At 49.9% G+C, this 25,518-nt stretch overlaps 1 protein-coding gene across 2 annotated transcripts in view; it reads left to right on the top strand.

The window, feature by feature from the left end:
• PEPD (peptidase D) overlaps positions 1-25,518 on the top strand; it is a 127,528-nt gene that overhangs the window by 49,163 nt on the left and 52,847 nt on the right. Inside the window, exons 8-9 of one of the 2 annotated variants that reach the window (XM_008987700.5) lie at positions 2,932-3,007; positions 3,951-3,997. The exons of the other annotated variant lie outside the window; for it this stretch is intronic. Coding sequence (XP_008985948.2) covers positions 2,932-3,007; positions 3,951-3,997 — 123 coding nt within the window. The remainder of the gene's footprint in view (positions 1-2,931; positions 3,008-3,950; positions 3,998-25,518) is intronic. 2 annotated transcript variants of the gene reach the window in all.

Raw genomic sequence — 25,518 nt, 5'->3', positions numbered from 1 at the left:
AAAAGAAAGTTCACATAAACAAGAATTCCTCCAGTTCTCCTTAAAACATCCCAGATGTAGCCAATATAGTTCCCATCTCTTACCTGGGTATTATGATGGTTTTCCCCCAGATACTGAAAGCCTGGGCTGTACCACAGCATCCCAATTCTGGATTTGTATGGTCGTTCCCTTGTGGTCACAGTTAGTTTGTTCCTCTATCCCCATATTTCTTGCAAACTGGAAGTTAGATTTAAAGCCATGGAAGTTTAAAGCATTTGCAGGAAGGCCAGGCGCGGTGGCTCAAGCCTGTAATCCCAGCACTTTCGGAGGCCGAGGCGGGTGGATCACGAGGTCAAGAGATCGAGACCATCCTGGTTAACAAGGTGAAACCCCGTCTCCACTAAAAATACAAAAATTAGCTGGGCATGGTGGTGCACGCCTGTAGTCCCAGCTACTCAGGAGGCTGAGGCAGGAGAATTGCTTGAACCCAGGAGGCGGAGGTTGCAGTGAGCCGAGATCACGCCATTGCACTCCAGCCTGGGTAACAAGAGTGAAACTCCATCTAAAAAAAAAAAAAAACACACACAAAAAAATATTTAGCTCATCCACAATCAATGATGCTAAGACTGATCACTGGGTTACATTTTCCCCCTTGACCTGCAAAGTAATCTGCCTGGTGTTACTTTGGTACTGTGTTAATAAATGCAGCCTTCATAATACGTATATTTGTTTTGTTTTTCCTGGAGTTTTAATTTGCCTTTCTTTTTTTCTTATCGAGAGAAGAAGCATATATCTTCTTCACCATATCACTAAGAGCTTTAAGCTTCCTGTTGATTTTATCTGCAGAAAGGAATCCATGCCATTCTTTTTGTGGATGTTTTTCTCATCCGCATACGTCGAGTTCTCATTTTTACTGATTACTTTCTAGGCTTGCTGTCCAGCATCTGATTATACTTTTGGATTGACTCTAGTTTTTAAAAATATCCCATTATATCACCGCTTTCTCTTTATTGGCTTGTGCTTTCTCCCTGTCCCTCCCTCCCCACCCTTCTACCCTTCTCTCTCTGCTGGAGTACATCCTTAAGTACTTCCCCCGTTTCTGAGTTTTCCAAAGTCTGAAAAGGACTAGTTTATTTCTGTACTCGATTAGTAGTTTGTCTGGCTGTGGAGTTCTATTATTTTTGCACGGAGTGCAACAAAAAGGGGGTGAGTGTAACACAGTGGGTCACGCGCGCTTTGACACTGTTTCAGCTATGTGACCATCTGTGAAATGGGAATGTAGTACCTGTTCCAGGTTGGTTCTGTGAGAAGCTGAGTCTCTTAGCTGAGTAGGCAGGAAGCTTATTGAGGAGTGCTCTTGGGATCAGCGCCTGTGGTAGAGTGAGGGAGCAGGCTTGGGCTGTGATACTGTCACAAGGGCATCTTGGCTGATCCCATGCGGACCTTTGGCACTGGAGTGGCTCTCAGAGATGTCCCCAGTTGAAGCAAGGGAGCTGAATCTTGGTTCCCTCCATTGAATCAAGGAGATCAGTCAAGGGATGTGGCCCCAGGGGATGAGTTGGGCAGTGCACCCAGCATCCACTGCAACTTACAGGACCTAGCATAGAGTGGGTCCCCAGTAAATGGCAATTTAAAATGAAGAGAGGCTATATTGTCTGCTGAGATTGCTTTAGCTTCGTGGGCCTGTCGTGAATACTGGGAGGTAATGTTTTGATGAGAATTAAGATGTCCTACCTAAGGGCATCAGAGCACTCTGCCTGGCTTCGGGGTGGGAGGTGTGGATGAGGTGGTGTCTGCAGGCTTTTCATTTCACTTGGTTTCTGGAACAAGTTTACCCAGCACTTACTGTGTGCTGAGCACTGTCCTTAGTGCTTTAAAAATACCAACTCCATTCTCACTGCAAACCTACAATGAAAACAATGTTCATATCTCCATTTTTCAGATGGGGAAATCGAGGCACAGAATAGGGATCTCAGCCACACCACTGAGAAGGGGTGGAGCTGGACTGGAGCCCAGAGCCTGTCTCCTGGGCCCGTACTCTGAATGCCTGAGCATGGCTGCCCTTTCAGTGCCTGCAGATCCAGGGTTATTTTAAATGGGTGGAGGTAGAAAATGAATACTTATTCGGCTCCTCTCTGTGGGTCTTACTTGCAGATGATTGCGACCACCAGAAACCTAACCACATTTGGGCAAATTAACTCCAGTTTGTTGGGAGGACCTGGGAGCCCCAGGAGTCCAGTTGCGGGAGGTACAGCCCAGCTGGGAAGGGACAGCAGGGTCCCCCGGTTGTGACTCCCCTGCCCACATAGACCACCACTCTCTCATCTGTGGCTGCCTCCTTCTCATCTGCTCCTTGTCTCCTGCCTATGTCTGCAGACCAGCTGTTCCCACATTTGTACCTGCACACACGGAGCTGGAATGGCTTCAGTCCGCTCATCTGACCCTGTCTCCCACCTGTGGGCAGGTGGGTGGGGATGGGGAGGAAACGAGGCCTCTTCAGCCAACAGGGTAGAGCCTCGGAAGGCGGCAGGCTTAGGATTATGGCCCAACAGCCCTGCCATGTAGATTTCATCCCCTTTCCGTGCATGGGGAAACTGAGGCTGGAGGGGGCAGCCTGTGGCAGGCTGCAGCAATTAGGCTTCTTCCCCGCCCACAGCAGCTTCCAGATCTTATCCCTGGAAACAGCCTGCCTGCTGGCTGGTGTTAGGACAAGTGAGCAGCAGCTCTGCTCCCCAATAGAGGTTTTCTTCTAGACTCTTCTGTGCATCTTGTCACTCCTGGGCCTTAGTGGCCCCACTCTGGCCCCGAGTGGTCGCCGGCAGGCCTCACACAGCACCCCTTCCCGGCTGTGCAGGGTGTGGCGGGCCCTGAGGTCTCCCAGGAGGGCTCCAGCCAGTGCCTCTTGAAAGTTGAAAGTCACTGACTTGCTGCTTTGTTCTTCTGTCTCTGAAGCCGAGTGTTTAAGACAGACATGGAGCTGGAGGTTCTGCGCTACACCAATAAAATCTCCAGTGAGGCCCACTGTGAGGTAAGCACCGGCTCCAGCTGAGTGGGAAACGTGGTGTTGCTGTGTGGGGAGAGAGAACCCAGTGAGGATGAAGGGTTTTTGGGTGGGCTCTAATCCCCAAAGGCCACACAAGAGGTAGGAAGTTTTACACAGGGATGGTTCTCTTTTTTGTTCCCTGGTGGACACAGGGCAGGGATAGGAGAGGCTCTGCCCCAGTTCCTCAGCTTAGGGCACCTGCCCATTATGGCTGTCATGGACACTAATCTTCAGGAAATTCTTCAATAAAAAGTCCCAACTCTGGGAGGGTAGGGTGTTCCTTCCTGATATCCCAGCAGTTCTTGGCTCATTTTAAAGAATCTCTTGTCCTTAGCTATGGTTCGGGCACACTTATTACCATCATCCATTTTCTGAAAACTTCTTCCAAGCCTTCCCACTTTACTGGAGGAATGAGACCAAATAAGGAAACACATGTCTTGAAAGATGAGGACGGCCCAGCATCTGCTCGGGAACGTTGCAGTTTTGTGTTAGGAAACAGACAAGGGTAATTGATGGGCAGCGTACTCTCTTGTACGAGTTAATGTTCTCCATGTCTTATGAAAGTTAAACAAAGGAGTCCTTTTAGTGATCATCATCGCTTTCATAGCATTAAGTATTCACCAAGCGCCTCATGGTTAAATCCTTACTGTCCTCGGGCTGCTGGTGGCCTCTGAGCTCTAACTCGAGCCTTGGCATTTATCGGCTTCCCAATGGAAGTGCTTCATTGCAGTTTAAATAAAACCGTGTGGATTGTGGAGCTTTTACAAAGTTCTAATTTGTCACATGACTGTAGCACTGCGTGCACATATCATTCCTTTTTTCTTTTTTTTAAAGAAGAGGTGCTTTTGAAGAGTGCTGTGTGTTATTTATCACACTGTGTTACTGATCTGCTTGATACAAATGTCTTTGCTTAATATCTGTCCTCCAGGTAATGAAAGCTATAAAAGTGGGAATGAAAGAATATGAGTTGGAAAGGTAAGCCACCGTGTTTCTCCGGGCAAAGATTCAAAGGTAAAAACCAGTAATTTATGTTCCCTGAGTGAGTAACAGATGAGACGCCACAGCGGCACACACACCTCGAGTGGGGATTACGAACAGGGCTTCAGGATCACGGGCAAGGATTATTTTTCTTCTGACTGCGGCCCCTCCCTGGCTCTTGGCAGTGTTTGATGTAACGGTATTCAGTGACTTTTCAGGGTGGTTTAGTGCTCTACCATTCTATTCTCGGACTTTGCTTCTGCCATTTACAGGAAACTTTACCAGATTGCCACTCTTGTGACTCTGAAAGCCTATTAAAACAGCTTGCCATTTTTATGTGTAAACATTGCCATTATGTCTGCTGTGCTCCGGCGACTGGGTCGAGGGATGGTTAAACGGCCCGTAAAGAGCTCTGGAGAGCTCCATCGGCCTTCTGCTCCTGTTAGGCCTGCAGCGAGCTGGTGCCACGTGGGGAGCTTCCTGTGGCTGCCCAGCTGTGGCAGGTGTGGCCTGGTCAGCTTAGCCCCGCTCCAGAACCCATGCTGCCATCCATGGTACGAGGAAACCTTTGGGTCAGACCCAAACTGGCTCAGTGCTCAGTGGCTCCCTTCCCATCTGTGTCCCCTGGGGCAGGAGGCCCCCAGTCTGGGACCTCCCACCAGTGTTGGTGCCACCTGGAAGCTCTGGGGAGGTGACTCCGAAGAGGCTGCCATTCCCCTGTCCCCACCCCAGGCCTGCCTTTCCTGCCTGTCCTTGTGAAAGTTGGTTTCTGGTGTCCCTTCCCCCCTTGCAGAGCCCAAGTCCCCTCCTAGATGTCCGCAGGGCCTGTTCTCTGGCAAGGCCCTGGCCCTGGGGGAGCTGGCTTCATATCACCCTCCCAGCCCTCCTGACCTCCCTGCTTCATCAGTGGGGTGCAGGGCTGAGGTCGGGTGGAGTGCGCTGTGGGCTGCTTGGACACTTCTGTTCACTGTGGCTGTGCTTGGGGGATGGGTGTCTTTCTAAAGTCTCACCCTGGAAGGAGTTCTGAGCAGTCAGCTGTGTGCTCGTTTCCTTACCCCACCCAGGAGGAGGTTGAAATGGCCTTGCCTGGATGCTTGGCACCTTAGGAGGGGGCATATAACACACATTCATCAAAAGCCCAGCTCTGTCAGCTGGGGAGGTTGGGAAGGGCTCGCAGAGCTATCCCAGCACTGGCTTCTGCGCGGTCTCCTGCTGCAGTGCGGCATCTGTGACCCGGCATTCCCAGGACCCCTGCACCCTCCGAGGATCCGGGATGGGAAGTGTGCTGGGGGGCTCCCCTGGCAAGGTGGGCTGGACAATGGGTCCCTCAGATTGGTACTGCCCCAGAAACCCGCCCCGGCTTGAGTTGAATCATAGTGACCCATAGCTGATGCTTCAAATAAAAATAACTGAGAAATTGGGGCAGGAATAGCTGAGCCCCGTGTGGAGCCCTGACGTCCAGGTGGTTCCTAGGAGGGGCCCAGAGCCTTCCTCCTGATGGTGTCCCAGAGCCTGACCCTGCCCAGCCTGGGGACAGGGCTGCGTAAGCTGCGTGGGCTTTGGGTCAGGGGCCGGGGGCCCTGGAATACCCGCTGCTCCTTAGCCCTCCTGCCTTCCAGGTAATGGAGGTCTCTTTTTTTTTAACAGGAAATTTCTATATTCAAAATAATAGAAAAGCATAATGAACTTCAAAGTCCCCATCAGATTTTTGTGTTTAGTTTTGTTTGTAGAGCATTTTAAAGCCAAATCCTAGACATCATGTCATGGTATTTGTAAATCCTTCAGTAGGTATTTCAGTTGATGAGAACTTTTTTTCACTTTTACATAACCACCATGCCAATATCACATCCACTATCACAATTGAAGTGTCATGTCATGAATATCTAGTCTACATCGATCCTGAACTCATTTTAGCATTGGTTTGTTCAGGTCAGGATCCACACAGAGTCTACACAGTACACTTGGCTGCTGTTGGAAGCAGGGTGTTGTGAAGGCGAGCTCTGGGGAGATCTCACCTATCTATAAACTGCCCAACCCTCTCTCCACCCCCATCCCAAGACCTCAGGTTGGCCTTGCTGCTGCCTCCTGTGTGGACAAGGGTGGCTCATGGAGAGATGAGCTCGAAGCCAGAGGCCACAGTTGAGTGCACCAGGAAGCTCTCAGCTGGGAGCAGCCACCCGCAGAGTGCTGATGGCATTGGTTCAGCGTGTGTGCCCGCTGTGCTCATGCTGTGCACCTGCCGTGTGCGCTCACCTGAGGCTGACCACAGGACATACAGGGGAAACAGTGCCTGCCAGGGAAGCCATCCAATCTGTGGGCTCCTGAGAGCTTAGAGCAGGGGTGGGGATGGGGACTGAGATAGCAAGAATGAGAGATGGAGTCTGTTACTGAGGGAACCGAGTGGGGAGGGAAGGGTCACCCCCTCTGAAGGTGGTGGGAACATGGGTGTCTGGGAAAAGTGTCACATCATGGAGTATCCCTGGCCAGATTTGAGGAGGGTGTCCCTAATTGCTGGTGCCCAGGCTGAAGCCCCTGGGGCCATCTGCAGCCAGGGAGGTGGGCTGACACTTCTTCCGCCTTGAGCTCCCTCTTCAGGGCAGGATCACGCGGTGACACAGTGTTGTGGTCCTTGTCCTGGAGAGCCTGGAGGCGCCATCTTGGGGACCACGTCTCATTTATCTGCATGATGTCTGACCTACCGTGGGTGTCGGGAAACATGTAGGTGGGTTCAGTAGATGGATGGAAAAGAGAAGAAAAGGTTTTAAGCTATTTTTCTGGCATCTTCTGCGTCACTGGGAACTTGAGAATTCTTAACTGGTCGAGGAACAAAAATCTCTTCTAAACCCAGTGTTTTTGGTTGCCTGGGGGTGTGGCCCTTTGAACACAGGCTCCACTGCTGCCAGGGAAGGCTGAGGGGCGGCTATTTACCGCTGTGCCAATGGCTGACTCACTGGGTTCCGAGGAAGTCAGCTGCTCTTTTATATGTGTTGATAGCACCCTGCGAACAAGTTGGGCGTCCCTAAGACCTCAGCCCTGCACAGGGACATGGGGCAGAAAGGCAGGGAGCTCCCCAGTTCAGGACTAGGGGTAAGAGTGGGGCTGATTTTCTCGAGCTGGACACACTACTCAGCCCAGGACTCGAGATGCTGGCCCCGAGCCCCAGTTCTAAGCCTCATCTTTTTGTTTGTTTGTTTTATTATCTATGATTTGTTATAAAATCTTGAGGGCATGTTAAAAAACAAAAAGGTGAGCGGATGGCATTTATGAAGACTTGTCCCCTGTGCGGCGCCTCGGAGCGAGGGTTCAGAGGAAGTGAAAATCATTTTCCACAATTGAGGTGTAGTAAATTGTGTTAAACCAATAAGTCGTCCACATTGGGTAAATCGGGCGCTAGCAGCCTGCCCAATCAGGCCGTCCATTTTTCCACCTCCTATTATTTCATGTTAGTGGCGTAACCAGCTTGTAGCCAGCTGGCGTGGGGCTGGCAGCCGGATCCATTACCTGCAAACGCTAATTTAGAGCATGCTCCATTGGTTATGTAAGCGGGCCCCAGCTCACATTTGCCACAAGGAGATTAATAACTCAATGTGATTGACAGCCTGGGGCCTTAATTGAAGTTATGCTCTTTCTCTCCAAGCTGTGAGTGGGGCATTTGGGGCTCTTGCGTTTCCCGGGGGTTGTGAGAATCATGGGAAAGGGAGAGGATCTGTGTGGTGTAACCAGGACCATGTGGCAGTGTCCCCTCCTCAGCTGGGACCCGCTGGAGACCCTCTGCAGGCCCGGGCTTTTCTGGACTCTCCTGCCACAGGCAACAGTCCTTAATTGCAGCCTCCTGTCCCCATCAGTCCCTTGTGGGTGAAGGACTTGCCCAGCTGTGCTCCTTCTCGTTCAAGGTCTTGGTGCTTTTCTTGCTCTTCAGCCAGATGGGTGAGTTGTGATTCTGTATGCCCAGTGCCACTCAAGTGCAGGTGGGCTGGGGAGAGGGGACACGGCCTGAGGGTCTCCCCCCACCATAAACATGCCCCAGATGCCATGCACACACCATATACCACATACATGCCACACATGCCATACCATACACACCACATACATACCACATATATACACACCACACACATACACACCACACATCCTGTGAATGCCACGTACACCACACACACACCCCACACACACGCCACATACACAACACATACCACACCATACACACCACACACCCACACCACACATCCTATACATGCCACACACACCACACACATGCCCCCCACACCACACACCACATGCACAACACACAACACACACATAACACACACCACACATCCTGTGAATGCCACATACACCACACACACACCCCACACACACGCCACATACACAACACACATACCACACCATACATACCACACACCCACACCACACATCCTATACATGCCACACACACCACACACATGCCCCCCACACCACACACCACATGCATAACACACAACACACACATAACACACACCACACATCCTGTGAATGCCACATACACCACACACACACCCCACACACACGCCACATACACCACACACACACCCCACACACACGCCACATACACAACACACATACCACACCATACATACCACACTCCCACACCACACATCCCATGCATGTCACATACACCACACACATGCCCCCACCACACACCACATACATGATACCCACACCACACCATACACATCACACACCCACACCACACATCCTATACATGCCACATATACCACACACATGCCCCCCATACCACACACCACATGCACAGCACACACACACACTAGACACACCACACACCACACACACCACACCACATATCTTGTACGCACCACATACACCACACACATATCATAAAAATCCCCCACACCACACACAACACACACCCCATACATGCCACATATACCACATGCACGCCACACACATGCCCCCAACACACACACATCACACACCTCATACACGCCAGCCACACCACACACATATCACACACACCACACCATACACACCACACACACCACATATATGCCACACACTCTCGCATGCTACATACACATCCCTCACACCACACCCCCACACATACTACACATACTACATACACCACACACAACACACATGCTGCATAGCACATACCACACATGCCACATGCAACACACATGCCACACACACCCCACCATACACACCACATACACACCACACATGCCACACACAGCACAACAGATACAACACACACCCCACACATACACACTGCCCACACCATATGAACCAGACACACCACACACATCCCACACTACACACACCACACACACACCCATGCACCATATACACCACACATACACATCTTCACACATCCCCTCCACATTCCACACACAGCATATACCATACACAGACCACACGTACACCACACACTACATACATATGACATGCCATACATACCACACATACCGCACATCCCACACATCGCATGCCACATACACCTATACACCACACACCCACCACAGCCATACACACACACACACCACACACATGCACCACAGCTGTACACACACACCACATCATACATCACACACAACACGTACCCACCATATCCACACCTATACTACACACCATACACACACCACCCAGCACATGCATCGCATGCACAGTATGTACCATACCCATAGACATACCATATACATACCTGCCCCACACACAGCCACCCAAGCCGAGCATGCTGGAGTGGGGATGGAGCTCTCTGTGAATCCACCCTAGGAGCAGGTTGTAAAACTCTTGTTGCATTCTTGTTAAACAGGACAGATTTTTTTCCCTTGTTTTAATACTAGAAACTTAAGTGGGAGAGTCTGTGGGCATCCCTGCCAGCCCACGGTGCTCAGAGCTGCAGAGGGCACAGGCCCGAAAACAGGCCACCCCTCCGGGGCCATCTCTGCTCACTGCAATCTCTGCAGTCTCTGCCTCCCAGGCTCAAGTGATGTTACCACCTCAGCCCCCCAAATAGCTGGCATGACAGGTACGTACTACCATGCCCAGCTATTTTGTAGAGACGGAGTTTTGCCTTGTTGCCCAGGCTGATCTAGAACTCCAGAGCTCATTCATTCCTCCTGCTTTGATCTCCCACAGTGCTGGGATTATAGGCATAATATGCCCAGCCTGGCACCCTCTGCTTTTCATCTGAGTCCCTCTTGTGCACAGTGACCCCTGAAGAAATGTCTCTTGGATGCCTGTGCCTATATGGTCCTCCTCCCATCTGAGGCTACATGGGGCTGTGCTGCTGGGCACTCTGGGCGGATGGTGAGGCATCCTGTGTGTCTCTGATCAGGGTTGGGGCCCCTCACGGGGCATGCAGAGGATCCAGGTTTCATTGGAGAGGAATATCACCAGGAGGTCCCCGTCTTCCTCCAGAAGGTCCTGGAGATGCAGTCTCCATATTCCAGGTACAGTCTGACCTAATCTGCTCTCAGCCTGGGCAAATGTGGGCATTAATGAGGTTGCCATCCATGTGGCCACCCCCACAGAGAGTGCTGCAGTTTTCTTTGAGGGCTGTTTGGAACAAGTCTGGGTCCAGGCAGGGACCTGCTGGACCTGCTGCTGTGTGTCCATGGGCAGGGCCCTGCACCCACCGAGCAGACGCATCCTTTCCCTGGTGGCTGTGTTGACGGGTGAGGGCACTGGCACAGCCCATTCAGAGAGGAGGGCCCCTTCAGACCCAGTTCTGGGCTGGAGAAACACTCTCTTTGCCTCAGGTGGCTTGGAATGGGTTTACTGCTAGCCTTGGGCTGTTGGAGATGGGCCCCAGCCTATCATGAGAGCAGCCAGGAAATCCCATCTGAATGTCTACACCCTAGGAGGGTAGTCCCTGAGTCCTGCACCCTGGCCAGCCATGCCTCGGGGCATTTGAGCTGAGCCCTTCCGGAGAGCCAGGGCTGTCTTGGGTGGAGAATTCCTGAGCCCAGAGCCGGTTCTACCTTATCTGAGCTATCTGATGCTGGCAGGGCACGTCCTGTGTGCCTGGCCATCTGCTCTGTCTATACCACCTGACATGAGGGAGGGAGCCAGGGAGCAGGCGAGTGTAGAGAGTCTGTCCACCTGAGATTCAGCAGGCTCTGTCTACACCACCTGACATGAGGGAGGGATCCAGGGAGCAGGCGAGTGTAGAGAGTCTGTCCACCTGAGATTCAGCAGAGCCAGGCATCCAAGAATGAAGCTGGGGTGTCCGGTGTGGGGGTGAGAGGCTGTGGGACCCTGTGGCTTAAGGCAGGGATGGCTCATTTTGCTTCTTAGAGTAACTAAGGAATGGGAACTTGGAGAAAACCAGCATGGTGTCCAACCAGAAGGCTGGACAGAGAACCAGAGATAAGAGCTTTCTGCAGGTATGTAGCCTGCTCAATGAAGGACTAATTAGAGATTTGGGGCAAAACCAACAGAAATAGTGGTTTTCACCCAGCTTTTCAATGCTGGGTGAATTGCTCGGGGATAATCACAGTAGGAATCATCAGGAACAGTGGTGCCTGTGGACACCTTTATGGATTTTCCTCTAATGCTTCACCATAAACCTGATATTACCATCCATGGTAACTACATGCTCATGCCTGTAGTCTCTGCACTTTGGGAGGCCAAGGCAGGAGGATTGCTTGATGCCAGGAGTTCAAGACCAGCCTGGGCAACATAGGAGACCTCTGTCTCTAAAAAAAGAAAAAAAAAGTTTAAATTAGCCGGGCGTGGTGATGCACCCCTGTAATCCCAGCTGCTTGGAAGGCTGAGGCAGGAGGATCGATTGAGCCCAGGCAGTCAAGGCAGCAGTGAGCTATGATCACACCACTGCACTCCCACCTGGGCAACAGAGTGAGACTCCATCTCTTAAAAAAAAAGAAAAAAAAAATCCCCCAGAACCTGATGCTGACTATTGATTTCAGATAGATATCATTTATCACAAGTTTAAGGATGCAGCATTGTCTTCCTGGCCTACTAGATTTTATCAGGAAAGGATGTTGAATTTTATCAGCTGTGTTTTTGGCATCTCCCTTGGCCTTTTGCACGTGTGTGTTTAAGCAATCAATAAACTTTATTTTAGAATAGTTTCGGATCACAGAAAGGTTATAGAAACATTAGAGAGTTCCATGTATCTGGACCAATTTCCCTTATTATTATTATTATTTTGAGACGAATTCTCCCTCTGTCTCCAGGCTGGAGTGCAGTGGCGCAATGTCAGCTCACTGCAACCTCTACCTCCTGGGTTCAAGCAATTCTCCTGCTTCAGCCTGCTGAGTAGCTGGGATTTCAGGCATGTGTACCATACTTAGCTAATTTTTGTATTTTTAGTAGAGACGAGGTTTCACCATGTTGGCCCAGATGGTTTCAATCCCTCGACCTCATGATCCACCCACCTTGGCCTCCCAAAGTGCTGGGATTACAGGCGGGAGTCCTCACACCTGGGCCAGGTTTCCCTATTATTTATCAGTAAAATTATTAACATTACTTTGGACCATTCGTTAGCCACTGATGTACACTATGGATACATAATTATTAAGTCCATGGTTTATTTCTGTGGTCTGAGCTTTTACCTAATGCCCTCCTCCTGTTCCAGAATCCATCTGGGAAATCGCATCACGTTCCATTGTCACATCTCCTTAGGTTCCTCTGGGCTGTGACAGTTTCTCAGAATTGCCTTGGTTTTGATGACCTTGACAATTTCAAGGAGTATGGCTAGGTACTTTGAAGAATGCCTTTCAGTTGTAGTTTTTCTCACTGTGAGACAGGAGTTATAGGTTACTAGGAGGGAGAGCGCAGAAGTGCAATTGTCATCCCATCACATCAGCATGACTTATCACTGATGATGTTGACCTTGATGACCTGGCCAAGGTACTGCCTGTCAGGTTTCTCCACCGTCAAGTCACTCTCCTACCCGCTCTTCTGCACTCTTGGAAAGCAGTCACTGTGTACCACCCACACTTAAGGCATGCAAGTTATAAATATGCTATTTGTGATCCATCTGTACAGATTTGTCTCTTCTCCCTTTTTTATTTGTTCAACCTTTTGTTAAAACTTGAAATTGTCTTTTTTTTTTTTTTTTGAGACAATCTCGCTCCATTGCCCAGGTTGGATTGCAGTGGCACCATCTCGGCTCACTACAACCTCTGCCTCCTGGGCTCAAATGATTCTCCTGCCTCAGCCTCTCAAGTAACTGGGGTTACAGGTGCCCACCACCATGTCCAGCTAATTTTTGTATTTTTAGTAGAGACACGGTTTCACCATGTTGGCCAGGCTGGTCTCCAACTCCTGACCTCAGGTGATCCTCCCGCCTCAGCCTCCCAAAGTGCTGGGATTACAGGTGTGAGCCACTGCACCTGGTGTCTTTATTTTAAACTTATATTTGTATAGACCCATGGATATTTATTGTATACTTTAAATTATAATCCAGTATTCCGTGATGCTCAGGTCCTTCCAGCTTTGGGCATCGAGGGCTCTTCACTTGACTCCTGTGTCTTTCTGATGCACCCTGTCCTTTTGCTTTTTGAGCACTCCCCTACTCTCTGGCACTGCAAATTGCACTGGGCTCATCTTGTCTGTTCCCTGCTGCAGCCCAGAATCAGCCATTTCACCAAGGAGCCCGGTTCCTTTTATTGGAGAATGGTATTTGAAACCAAGATTGGGTGCTGGGTGCACCTTAGATGAATTTTATGACCAGACGTCCTGGTGCAGAGCCAGTGAGGCATCCCAGCATACACCCTCCTTTATGGTGGTACATCAGGACTTTAAGAAGCTGACATAGGAGGCTGGGCACTGTGGCTCATGCCCTGAATCCCAGCACTTTGGGAGGCTGAAGCAGATGGATCACCTGAGATCGGGAGTTTGAGACTAGCGTGACCAGCATGGAGACACCCCGTCTCTACTAAAAATACAAAACTAGCCAGGCATGGTAGTGCATGCCTGTAATCCCAGCTACTTGGGAGGCAGGAGAATCACTTGAACCTGGGAGGCGGAGGTTGCAGTGAGCTGAGATCGCATCATTGCACTCCAGCCTGGGCAACAAGAGTGAAGCTCTGTCTCAGGGAAAAGAAAAGAAGCTGACATAGGAGGCAGTATAGTAGAGTTTGTGGAGCATGGTCCCCAGAGACTGGCATTCTTGGTTTGGGTCCCAGCTCTGCTGCTTACTAGCTTGGGCAAATTGATAACATTACCTCAGTTTCTTCATCTGGAAAAAAATTAATAGCACTTCATAGGATGATTAGGAGGATCAGACAAATGGATGTACAGATATTCCTCAAAGATATTGTGGGTTTGGGTCCAGACTGTTGCAGTAAAGCAAGTACTGGAAATGTTGAGTTTCCCAGTGCATATAAAAGTTATGTTTGCAGTATACCGTAGTCTCTTAAGGGTGCAATAACATTATGTCTCAAGAAATCAATGTACATGCCATAATTTAAAAAGAGTTTATTGCTAAAAAAAAAAAATGCTGATGCACACAAAGCGAATACATGCTGTTGGAAAAATGGTACCAGTAGACTTGCTCAGTGCAGGGTCCCATAAATCTTCAGCTGCTGAAAAAAAAGAACAAAGCAAGGCATGGTAAGAAGAGGCATGCCTGTATGCACAGCACACTGAACAGATGGACATCCACTAAGCATTCTTATGATGCCTGTTTTGTTGTTATTCTTTTTTTTTTTTTTTTTTTAGATAGGGTCTTGCTCTGTTGCCCAGGCTGGAAGACAGTGGTGCAATCACAATTCACTTCAGCCTTGACCTCCCAGTCTCAAGTGATCCTCCTACCTCAGCCTCCTGAGTAGCTGGGACTAGAAGCACTCACTGCCATGCCTGGCTAATTTTTTATTTTTCTGTGGATTTCGGATCTCATTATATTGCCTCTCCAACTCCCAGACTCCAGCGATCCTCCTGCCTTGGCCTCCCAAAAGTGCAGGGATTATAGGTGTGAGCTGCCATGCCTGGCCTTTTTTGTTATTCTTTTACTGGCATTTTATATAGGCTCAAAATAGGAAATTGAGTTATAAGCTCTTTCTTATTTTTTTTCCTTTTCCTTTAACTCTCTTAGCCATATTTTAAGACCAGGGCTTTTGAGATCATGTTTTGGGAAGCCCCACACATTTTTCTGATTTCTGGAACTACTTAGAAAGCAGCGGGCTTGGCTGTTTCTTGAAGGTTTCTTGTCCTTTGACTCCGTCAGACACTTGTTTCTCTGGGGAACATTGCTTTGCTAACTTTTCAGATTTTCTTATGGGATTGTTTGAGTCCGAATTCATCACTCTTTGAGTCAACACAGTATGTTTTCCTATAAAGTCTTTGTTTTCATCCAGGATTTTAAATTGGAACCAAGCAACCAATTTAATTTATTCTCTTATGTTTTTAAAATCTTATGTTTTTAAAATATCTCCTCTATATCTGTAGCTATATTTTCTTTCTCATTCCTAATGTAACTTGTGTTTTTTTCTCTGTGGATTAGAATTGCTAGAATTTTATCTTCTTTATTGCTCTTTTCATAAAATCGGTTATTAAATTTATTTTTCAATTCTACTGTTGATCAAACTCATTGATTTCCAGTTTTATTATTAATTCCTTTCTCCTCTCTTCCTGAACCTTGTTTTGACACATCTATCTTTTAACTTGTTTAGTTGAATCTTAGTTTATTTTTTATTTTTTCCTCTTTGGTAGTAAACGGATTTTGGCTAGTTTATTTTTGTATCCTGACATGTCTAGAGTGATTTGTTTTTGACCCCAAGAACTAAACTAGTGTATTTCTTTTCATTTCTCGGTAGATGTGCTTGGATTTTTCTTGGTGACCGTACGGTTTTTAGGTACTGGTTCTGTCACCATTGGAATTAGAGAATGCAGCTGGTATGAATATTTTTGGTTTTTAATTTCGAAGTTTTTCTTTGTGGCCTATTTTAAAATATTTTGGTCAGTATTCTGTGGAATACTGGAAAGTGTTTAGTTTCTATCTTTAGAATACATACTTTGGTGTCCCTGAATCAGATGCATATCCAATCCCACTCCTCTGCCCCCTCCCCTATTTTTGTGTATTTGCTCTAAGATTTAGAGAGATGGCTTTGTAATTCTTTGTGATTCATAATATATTTTGTTTTATTCATTTTGATGATAAATTGTTTGAGGCATAAAGGTGGATGATTGTTATGTCTTTATTATGTATTTTGCCTTTGTACAGCTTTCAAGAAACCCCTTTTAACCTATTTATGTCTTGAATCTGACTTTATCTGATGTTGGTATTGCTGTTGTTTTCTTTTTGTTACATTTCTCTGGCATATCTTTGCTTATCCCTGTATTTTTAACTTTTTAAAATAGGTTGTTTATAAGGTGCAGCTTACTCATTGTTCAAATAGAGAGCCTTCCCTGTGTTAGGAGAGCCGTTTGAATTCACAGTGTAATCAGCATCTGTTCTCTTTTCTACAGCCTTATTTTGTGCTTTTTTTTTCCCCCTGTGGCTTTAAACATTTTTTTCTATCTTTGGAAGGTTGGTGAAATTTCCTTTGTTCTCTTTTATATGTATGCTATGTTAAATGTAGAATCACCTTTAAATCAAGAGAAAAACACCTTTATTTCTGTTTTATACCTATGTTAAAAAGTTAGACAATATTGATTCCTCACTTAAAAAATTAGAAACTTAGCATTGTTTTGTTGCAAGGCAGGCAGGCCCTAAAGTGGCGCTTATCCCGTGAGGGTTCTTGGCTTCACCCAGGAAGGAATTTAAGGGTAGAAAGAGACAGCTTTATTAAAGCGGCGGTGTTAGAGTTCAGGCAGTGGGACAGCTTTGTGACTACCCCTCCAGAGCGGGGCTACCCGCAGTGTGCCGAGAGCGCAGCTCAGGGCAGTTCTGTAGCCAGATTTATGCCCACTTTTAATTGCACGCAGAGTTAGGGGCAGTTTATGCAGACATTTCTAGGGAAGGGGCAGTCACTTTGGGTTCATCGAGTCATTGCTATGGAAAGGGGCGGTAACTCCCGGGCGTTGCCAGTGGTAACGTTACCTATGGAAAGGTGCTTCCGCTCCGGACCTGTTTTAGCTGCTCCTTCATTTGGTCTGGTGTCCGAGCCCTGCCTCCAGAGTCAAGCTCTGCCTCCTGCCTCAGTTTTACTTTATAGCCTCCCTTCCCCCCACCTTCTACTTGTTGTTGTTATTGTTCTTTCTTTTTTTTTCTGAGAGAGTCTAGCTTTGTCGCCTAGACTGGAGAGTGCAGTGGCGTGATCTCGGCCCGCCTCCCATTCTCCTGCTGTGACTCCGCGCACTTGTTCTACCGCTGTTTCCATGTGTGCATTTTGTGACTTGGTCCCTCCCCGGTTTGGTGCAGGCTCTTCCAGTGAGCTGTCCTCATAGATCCTGAGAAAACAGGAGCTGGTGGCTCCTTGTAGGTTTCCTCTCATTTTGCACCCAAGAGACCTCTCTGGCTCCTTCTGCACAGCTGGCCAAAAGATGTCTGATTGACCCCACCATGCAGGGCCCCGCTGCAATGGCACAGGCCCAGAAGTAAGTGGGAGGAACATTTAGGTTGATCGTAGCTTCACTGTGCGAGAAGAGCGACTCCAGAAGCTCCGAGGAGGGGGCTGTGAAGTTGCACCAGCTGGTCCAGGCAGTACCGAGTCGCCATGGTGGAAGTGGAAGGCATCTTTGCTACGGTGGGCTGCTTCCCTGGCGCTGGCTTTGGCCACACTCCCATTAGCTGCCTGCCTTCCCCTGAGGCCCCTGTGAGAGTGGACTGCAGCCTCTGGGGGGCCTCTGTCCCGTCAGGGTCTTGGTTGGGGAGTATGGGGAAACCCTGGTTTTCTGCCTCTCATTCCCCAGGAAGAATTTTCTAGCAAGACAAAGGCCAGAGTTGATATACTGGTGGCCTCTGGGTACGTCCAGTACATGGGCAGTTTCTGTTTGGCTCGGGCAATGGGTATTTTAAAAGTTCGTTTTGGTTCATCTAAGTAAACCAAATTTGAAAAATCAGGAGGTTTTTTTTTTTTTTTTTGCCTTTTCCTGCAAAATCAGAGTAACTGGTAATATGGACTAGAATTTCCACAGAGCAGCAGCGTGGTGGTTGCTAAGTAGCCTTCATTTGGGGTGCATGCCACAGGCCCCACCCCTCCCTGTTACCTCCCCGGGCACTGAAGCCGACTTTTTCATGGCCTTCATGCTGTCAGTTCTTTCAGAGATGAGAACAGCTTCTCATACCAGCATCTCTATCAAAAGAAAAGAAAAAAGATAATGGAAAGGGTCAGAGATTTCAAGAAAAATAGGGGAGCTGTGGGGAAAGGACTTTTTTTGTTTGTCTGTTTTGCGTGCAACCTGGCCAGCTTCACTCCCTCGGGTGCCTCCAGGCCTCTGGGGCTGGTCCCTGACTCCACAGGAGCCTTTCCGGTTCTTCCATGCCCGAAGGAGCTGTGGTAGATGGGAGGGCGTGGAGCTGGCAGGCAGACTAGACGCCCACCTCAGAGGAGGCTGTGTCTGGTTCTGCGCATGAGAAGGCGTGGCTCCAGGTCCTGGGTGCGTCTGGTGAGGTGCGGCCCCGAAGGAGCACTTATGTAGGTTTGGCTCCCAGAGCAGCCAGACAGTAGTCATTATGCTGCGAGGTTTGATGCAGGTTTTTAGAAAATCCTCATCCAGCCCTATCACCTGCTGGTGTGAAGGATGCTCCCTGCGGGAGTAATTATTCTGGGCCAGTTTTTTTCCTCCTAGCTCTGAATTCTGTGTATGTCATGAAGAGTTTCATTCAGGAAGGGCTTACCTGCCGGCAGGCATGTCTGCTCTTGAAGCCTGGAGGTAATTTCTGATAAAACAAAAGCGGGGGCTCCTCCCCACCCCTGTTAGAAACTCCAACAGCTGGCTTCATGTCCCAGAGTTGTGAAGCTGAGTTTGCATCCTGAGGAACCTCCCAAGCCAGGCCATCCTCTGCCTGTGTGGTTCAGGCTGAGGGTTTGGACCCTCTGTCCGTGGCATGGAGGCTGGGCAGCGTGGGTCTTCATGCTTTCTCTGGCAGTTGTCCAGTGGCGAGCCGTGGGCCTGGCCACAGCTGCCTCGTTTTTCAGCTGCCCAGGGTGAGGAAGTATCTTGGGGGTGGCTGGGCAGGAGGGAAGCTGGCCTGGCCCCGCCCACTCAGCCGCTGTCCTCTCGAAGCTCCTACTGGCTATGGATTTCCACTCACTGCTGTGCTACAGGGTTTGAATGGGCCCGGATACCCAGGAGCCAGGCTGCTGGTGGGTGCAGGCCCCATCCCATGTCAGTGTCAGGCCTCAGGCTGGGCCTGGGCTGGTGCGCTCCTGCCCCGCCTGCACAGATAGTGTTGCCACCGTCATGCATCCTGGGCTCCTGCACCTGCAAGAACTTGGCAGAGGGACACAGGGAAGTACGTCTGGGGTCATTGTCGCCGCTGCCCACAGACCCAGCCAGCTGCCTTCATGTGAATTCCACCCTCTTGTGAGAAAAGCGTGTTTTGTGAAGGCAGAGCCCCAGGGTCCATGAATCTGTGTCCCTCCTCACCCCCAGCCATCCTGCATTGGTGCAGCAGTGTTTCCCGGGACCACCCTCCATGAGTATGCCACAAGCCTTGTGGGAGCGCCTGTGACAGCACTTGGGGTCCCCTTGTTGGTTAATGGTGATTGCTGAACTCTACATCTGCACGCGGGGGTGGAGCTCTTCCCATGTCACAGCCTTCAGATGCAGTGCTGTGGCCTGTACACGTGGCTCTCCTGGGCATCTCGGCTAGGTTGAAGTGCACGGTAGCTACCTCTCCAGCCTGGGCAACCGCAGCTCATTGCTGGAGGGCCCTGGCTGTCTATTCTCCCGCACAGCCAATGCCTGGGTAGCTGGTTAGGTGCCTGGCTGGGCTTTGCTGGTACTGTTTACTTTCTTACTGCCCATCCCAGCAAGAGAACAGGGGCCAGATGCCCTTGGTGGGGCCTGCTGATGGCTGTGGAGACAGGCGCATGGGTTTGACAGTGGGAGGCACATCAGAAAGTCGTGGTCCTGGGACCCTATCAGCAGAGGTGGCAGAAAAGCCTCACCACTCTGGGTGCCGGGTCCTGATGCCCGCTGCGCCCTCCCCTCTGGGCGGGAGCAGCTGTGGCTAAGAGCATGCCACTTTTGCAAAAGGGGTCCCAGCTTCAGGGCTGGGGAGGGAAGTTCCTTCTGGATGCGTGGTACAAACAGGGGACCCCTCCCCTCACTCCTGCTAGGCCACATGTACCCGTGGGGCTCCCGCCCCCCCTGTGCTGAGAGGTTGCAGAGGCTTGGGGATGGCACAGGTACCTGGCACTGGTCAAAGCTAGACAAGTGTCATGATCCCACGTGTGAAAAGACTCCAGAGAGTATCCGCATGCCTGGGTGGGCCTGGGGCTTAGCACTGGCTGGTTCGGAATAGGCTTTATGCAGTCCATATATTTTCAGCATGAGCTGGAGTCTTTGAATCATTTATCTTGGCAGCTCTTCTTAAAGCTGGAGAAAGGTGGAAATTCATCTAGGTAGTGAGGAAAGAGCCTGGAAGAAAAAAGTGTCTGGCGGCTGCTGTGATGGGTGGCGTGCCTGGAGACAGTGCTGGTGGCTCCTGAGATCAAACAGATGAGAAATGGCTTCCCAGGAAGAACTCGGGGAATTCTAAGTAGGTAATGAGTAGTGACTGTCTTTTGATTTACAGCAAGACTTGGCAATCAATCTATAATGCTTTGAAGGGGAAAGAAATGAATCCCGAACAGGGTCTGGGTGGTTTGGACCGGCGGCCCTTCCTTGGTGGGTGGGGACAGGGGCAGGCAGGCTGGAGTTCATGGGCTTCTCTCTTCTGCCACGGGGAATAATCCAGGCCCCTCCTGGTGGGCAGCAGGCCGTGTCCAGAGCCGGCTTGGGGTAAAGGACTCCTCACACCTGTCCGGTGTCCCCTGAGGTCCTGGCTTTGAGCCTAGTGGGACTTGAGTTCAGAGCTCAGGTCATGGGCAGTGCAGGGCCTCGTGGTTCGCACACTCCCTGATGGATCTGGGGTCCTCTCTTCCACCCCTTTGGCCTGAAGGTGCCTGTGTGAGTGTGCTAGGGCTGCCCTACAGAAGACCACAGCCCTGCTGGCCTAAGCAGCAGCCTGTCTCACCCTTGTGGCGGCTGAAGTCTGAGATTGAGGCATCGGCAAGGCTGATAATCTCTGAGCCCTCTCTCCTGGGCTTGCCGCCTTCTCACCCTGTCCTCACACTGCCTTTCCTCTGTGCGCACGCATCCCTGGGGTCTCTCGTGTGCTCAGATATCCTCAAATAAGGGCAGCAGTCAGCGTGGGTTCGGCCTGCCCTAAGGGCCTCCGTTCAGTCTCCTCACCTCTTTAAAGCCCCGAAGCCCTGTCTCCAAACAGTCACATTCTGAAGTGCTGTAAATTGGGGCTTTGATGTATGGATTTGGGGAGAGAGACACCATTGAGCTGATTGAAGCAGTGTGTTTAGTCTCTGGAGAAGCCAGGCCTGGTTCCTCACATGATGGTTCATACACGCTGAGTCAGCAGGAGGCGCCGCAGCCCACTGGACGTTTCCTGAGCCTCTGGTCTGGGCCCTCTGCATGTGTATGATTAAATGAGGGGCAAGATTCCTTTAATCCTTGAAGCAACCTTCTGCGTATGGAACCATTGAGGAGGCTGAGCCACCCATCCAGGATCACACTGTGAGCTAGACGGGGAGGCAGGATTTGAACCTTGGTGTTGGCCCCCAAACCTGCGCTGCACTTCACTGTGGTGACCTCCAACTTTCTGAAGGGCTGGGCTGGCCTCAGGCTGGATGCACAGCCAATATCCCAGAGTGGGAGATAGACAAGTGGGAGGATTTACAGGCAATGATAAAATGTTGTCCAGGAAAACGGGGTGACCCTTGAGCAGAGGCTGAGAAGGGTGAGAATCCCTGGCATTTGCCATATGGAGAGAGGGCCTAGTGGATGGGGCATGAAGGGTAAGAGAGGAGTGGGCCGCACAGCCAGGTCTCCATGAGACACCAAGTGGTTTCTGGGAGCTGGGGAGTGCGTGGCCCAGCTGGGGCTTAGCTTCGGGGGGTGAGAGAGGTGGTCATAGGGAGGACAGTGAAGAGGCTGCCCTCTTCACTGTCCTCCTTTTCTGTTAAAAAAATGAAGTTTTTAAATAGAAAAACTTCAGTTTTCTATTTCAAATATTTTTATTAACTGGTGGGCTTGGCTGTGGGAGGGAAGGGGCTGGAGGGTGAGTTTGGAGGTGGAGCCGAGAGCACTCACCTATGGATTGGATGCAGAGGGTGAAAGGCAGCAGGGGGGAGGCCCTGAGTCTCCAGCACCCAGTGCTGTTTAGCCAGTATCTGCACTGAGTCAGGTCCCACCTGGCATGCGTCTGCTGCCTGGCCCCTCACTGGGACACAGCTCGGCACTGTGTCAGTTGCTCCCTTCTCCATCCCGGTCTCACAGTCGCTGTTTCCTGCTTAAACCTCAGAGGCTCTGTCCACAGGCTGTGCATCTTATGAAGTCCGTGATTTTGAACGAGGAGAGATGATCCCCAGGGCGCTGGCGCTGCACTTTCCGTCCCAGCCTGTTAGGGTTCCACGTCCCAGCCTTGAGAGTGCGCATGTGTGTGTGTGGTGTGTGCGGTTACTGCATGCTCCCCTCTCCCTGCCTGCCAGAGGACATGCAGCGTGTGTGTGTGTGTGTGTGTGTCTGTGTGTGTCTGTGTGTGTGCATGTGATGTGTATACCCATTACACTCTTCTCACCCTACCCACCTGAGGACACACTGTGTGTGTGTGTGTGTACACATGCATGTATGTGATATGTACACCCATTACATACTCTTCTCACCCTACCTGCCTGAGGACACACTGTGTGTGTGTGCTTGTGCACATGTGTGTGTGATGTGTACACCCGTTACGCACACCCCTTCACCCTGCCCCTGCCTGACTCTCAGATCACTCCTCTTTCAGCCCATTCATTTGTTCAGCAAACTTTTTGGTTTTTTTTTGGAATTAGAGTTTAAAAGGCCTTTCTTTATTTGTGTTTTCAAAAAAATTCCAATCTTTCACTTGTTTTTGTATTGTTTTCTTTTTACATTTAAATCCTTAAAGAAGTGTGCAGTTTATCTTGGCGAATGGTATTGTGTACATGGTAATTATGTTCATGCGTCTAAACAGCAATTATGTAGGAAATAGAATCATAAATAAGCATATAATCTTATGAATAAATTTAAATCGGTAATAATTTTCAGTTTTCTATTTAAATTTTTAAAATTAATTTGTTCAGTCATGTATCGAGAAAGGCACATTACAATATCACATTCTCCCCAAAGTGGAAAAAAGTCAAATGTCCACCACCTGCTACCTGGATGAATAGAATGTGGCCTGCGGCCCAGCCACACAAGGGAATAGTATTCAGCGGTTTGTAAAATGAGGCACAGGTACGTAGGACAGAATCCATAGAGCTTGAAAACATGACGTGAAGTGTCAGAAGTCAGGCAGCCAAATGCCGTGTGATTCTGTTTGTGCAGAGTGTCAAGAACAGGCAAGTCGACAGAGACGGGGCCATGAGTTTCCAGGAACATGGGGGAGAAAGCAGGGAAGAGTGACAGCAGGTGGGTTGTGAGTTTCTCTGGGGGGTAATCAAAATGTTAGGAAATTGGTTTTGTCAGCAAACATTTATGAAGCACCTACTGTATGCCAGACGCTGTTCTGGGCCCTGGGGAGACAGTGGTGAAGGAAAGGCCCAGCCTCCATGGAGCACAGTTCTGTGGGGGAGGCAGTGGACAGCCCTCGTGGACGTTTCCCAAGGCCTGACCATGTGCCAGCCCTGTGCTTGTCTATAATTCAATGACAGGTAAGATCTATTTAATCCTCAGGGCAACCCTCTGAGTACAGGGACCATTATTTTATCTATCTGTGTATCTATCTATCTATTTAAAACAGAGTCTTACTCTGTCACCCAGGCTGGAGTGCAATGGTGCAATCTTGGCTCACTGCAACCTCCACCTCCTTCTGTGTTCAAGCAATTCTCCTGTCTCAGCCTCCCAAGTAGCTGGGATTACAGGTGCCCCACCCCCCAACACCCAGCTAATTTTTCGTGTTTTTAGTAGAGACAGGGTTTCACCATGTTGGTCAGGCTGGCCTCGAGCTCTCGATCTCAGGTGATCCACCCACCTGGGCTTCCCAAAGTGCTGGGATTACAGGCATGAGCCACACACCTGGCCCAGGGACCTTTATTATAATAAGCCCCTTTTATAGGTGAGGAACGAAGAGGCTGAATAACCCGTCCAAGATCACACCACAAACTAGTGGGGGAAACTGACCTTGAACCCTGGTCTTTGGCCCCAGAGCCTGCACTCCACTTTTCCATGGTGACCTCTGCTTGACGGAAGGGCACCTGCATCTTCTGACCTTGTAGTTACTGTCTCAGTGCAGGGCACTGGAAAGGCACAGTTGTCTTGCCAAGAAGTTTAAAAATACCCATAAAAAGGACAAATACCTATTGCATTATGAATTATGATGACAAATAACATATTACCAGAGTCAGGCCAGCTCTCCTAAGGGAATAGTTTCTGCCTGCTGAAGTGGAAAGAGACTGCCTGGGAAGGGGCTCAGCTCCCCCATCCACCTCTGGGTCAAGATTGGCCTCGGCTAGGAAGCCAGGGGCTATCACTGCAGCCCCAGCACAGTAATCTCTGTGGCAGAGCCAGGTATACAGCAGGTGCTAGTAAATGCTCCTGAATGAAGAAAAGGAACAGGGATGCCTCCTCCACTGGTGGTGGGGAAGGAGGACCAGGTGGGCTCCTCACTCAGCACTCAGAGGATTCAGCCTGGCTGGGTGCAAAGACGTGCAGGTCCGAGCAAGGTGGCGGCCTCCCTGTACACTCTTCCAGGCAGCCACGTTTCCTGGGGATGTGGTTACCAGCCCTGGTGAGCCCGATGGCCCAGTGGTTATCAGGGTATCAGGTCTGCACTACTGGGCTGGCCGATAAGGGACACGTGTTGGTGTTGCAATGAGGTTCATGTGGCAACCATTCCCACATGGTCCCAGGGCCAGACACAGGCCAGCCTCACCGGAAAGATGTTAAATGCCAGGGCATGTTCTCAGGAGACCTTGGAGCCAGGGCTGAGCTCTCTGAGCTTGGTGGAAACAACAAAACCAGGCTCATCATCCCTTCAGGACCAGGCGTGACCAGCATCATCTCCAGATGTCGTAGGTGGGACCAAACCATCTAAACATTACATGTAGCGTTGTCCATTTCAGATAACTCCAATTTGACCATTCAGAGGATTTGCCTGGAGTACAGCATGGATCTCCCAGTCCTCTCCCTGCTCCCAGCCAAGCGTCCACTATGCACCACCCATCCTGTGAAGGCAGGCTGCCCGTGGACCTGCCCTGGCCTCTGGCTGGCAAGTGTTCCTCATTTCCAGCCTGCTAGTGCCCCTCACTGGATTACATGCATGTGCTGAGTAATGACAGATGCCGGGCACTCTTCTAGGAGCTGGGGGGGCACAACAGAAGGAAACCCATCTACAAAACTCTAGAACAGAAATCAACCCAAGTAAA

Source organism: Callithrix jacchus, chromosome 22 (genome assembly GCF_049354715.1).
Source record: "Callithrix jacchus isolate 240 chromosome 22, calJac240_pri, whole genome shotgun sequence".
Classification (NCBI taxonomy): Eukaryota; Metazoa; Chordata; class Mammalia; order Primates; family Cebidae; genus Callithrix; species Callithrix jacchus.
Note: the sequence above shows the minus strand (reverse complement) of the source record. Positions and strands in the feature narration are given on the sequence as shown.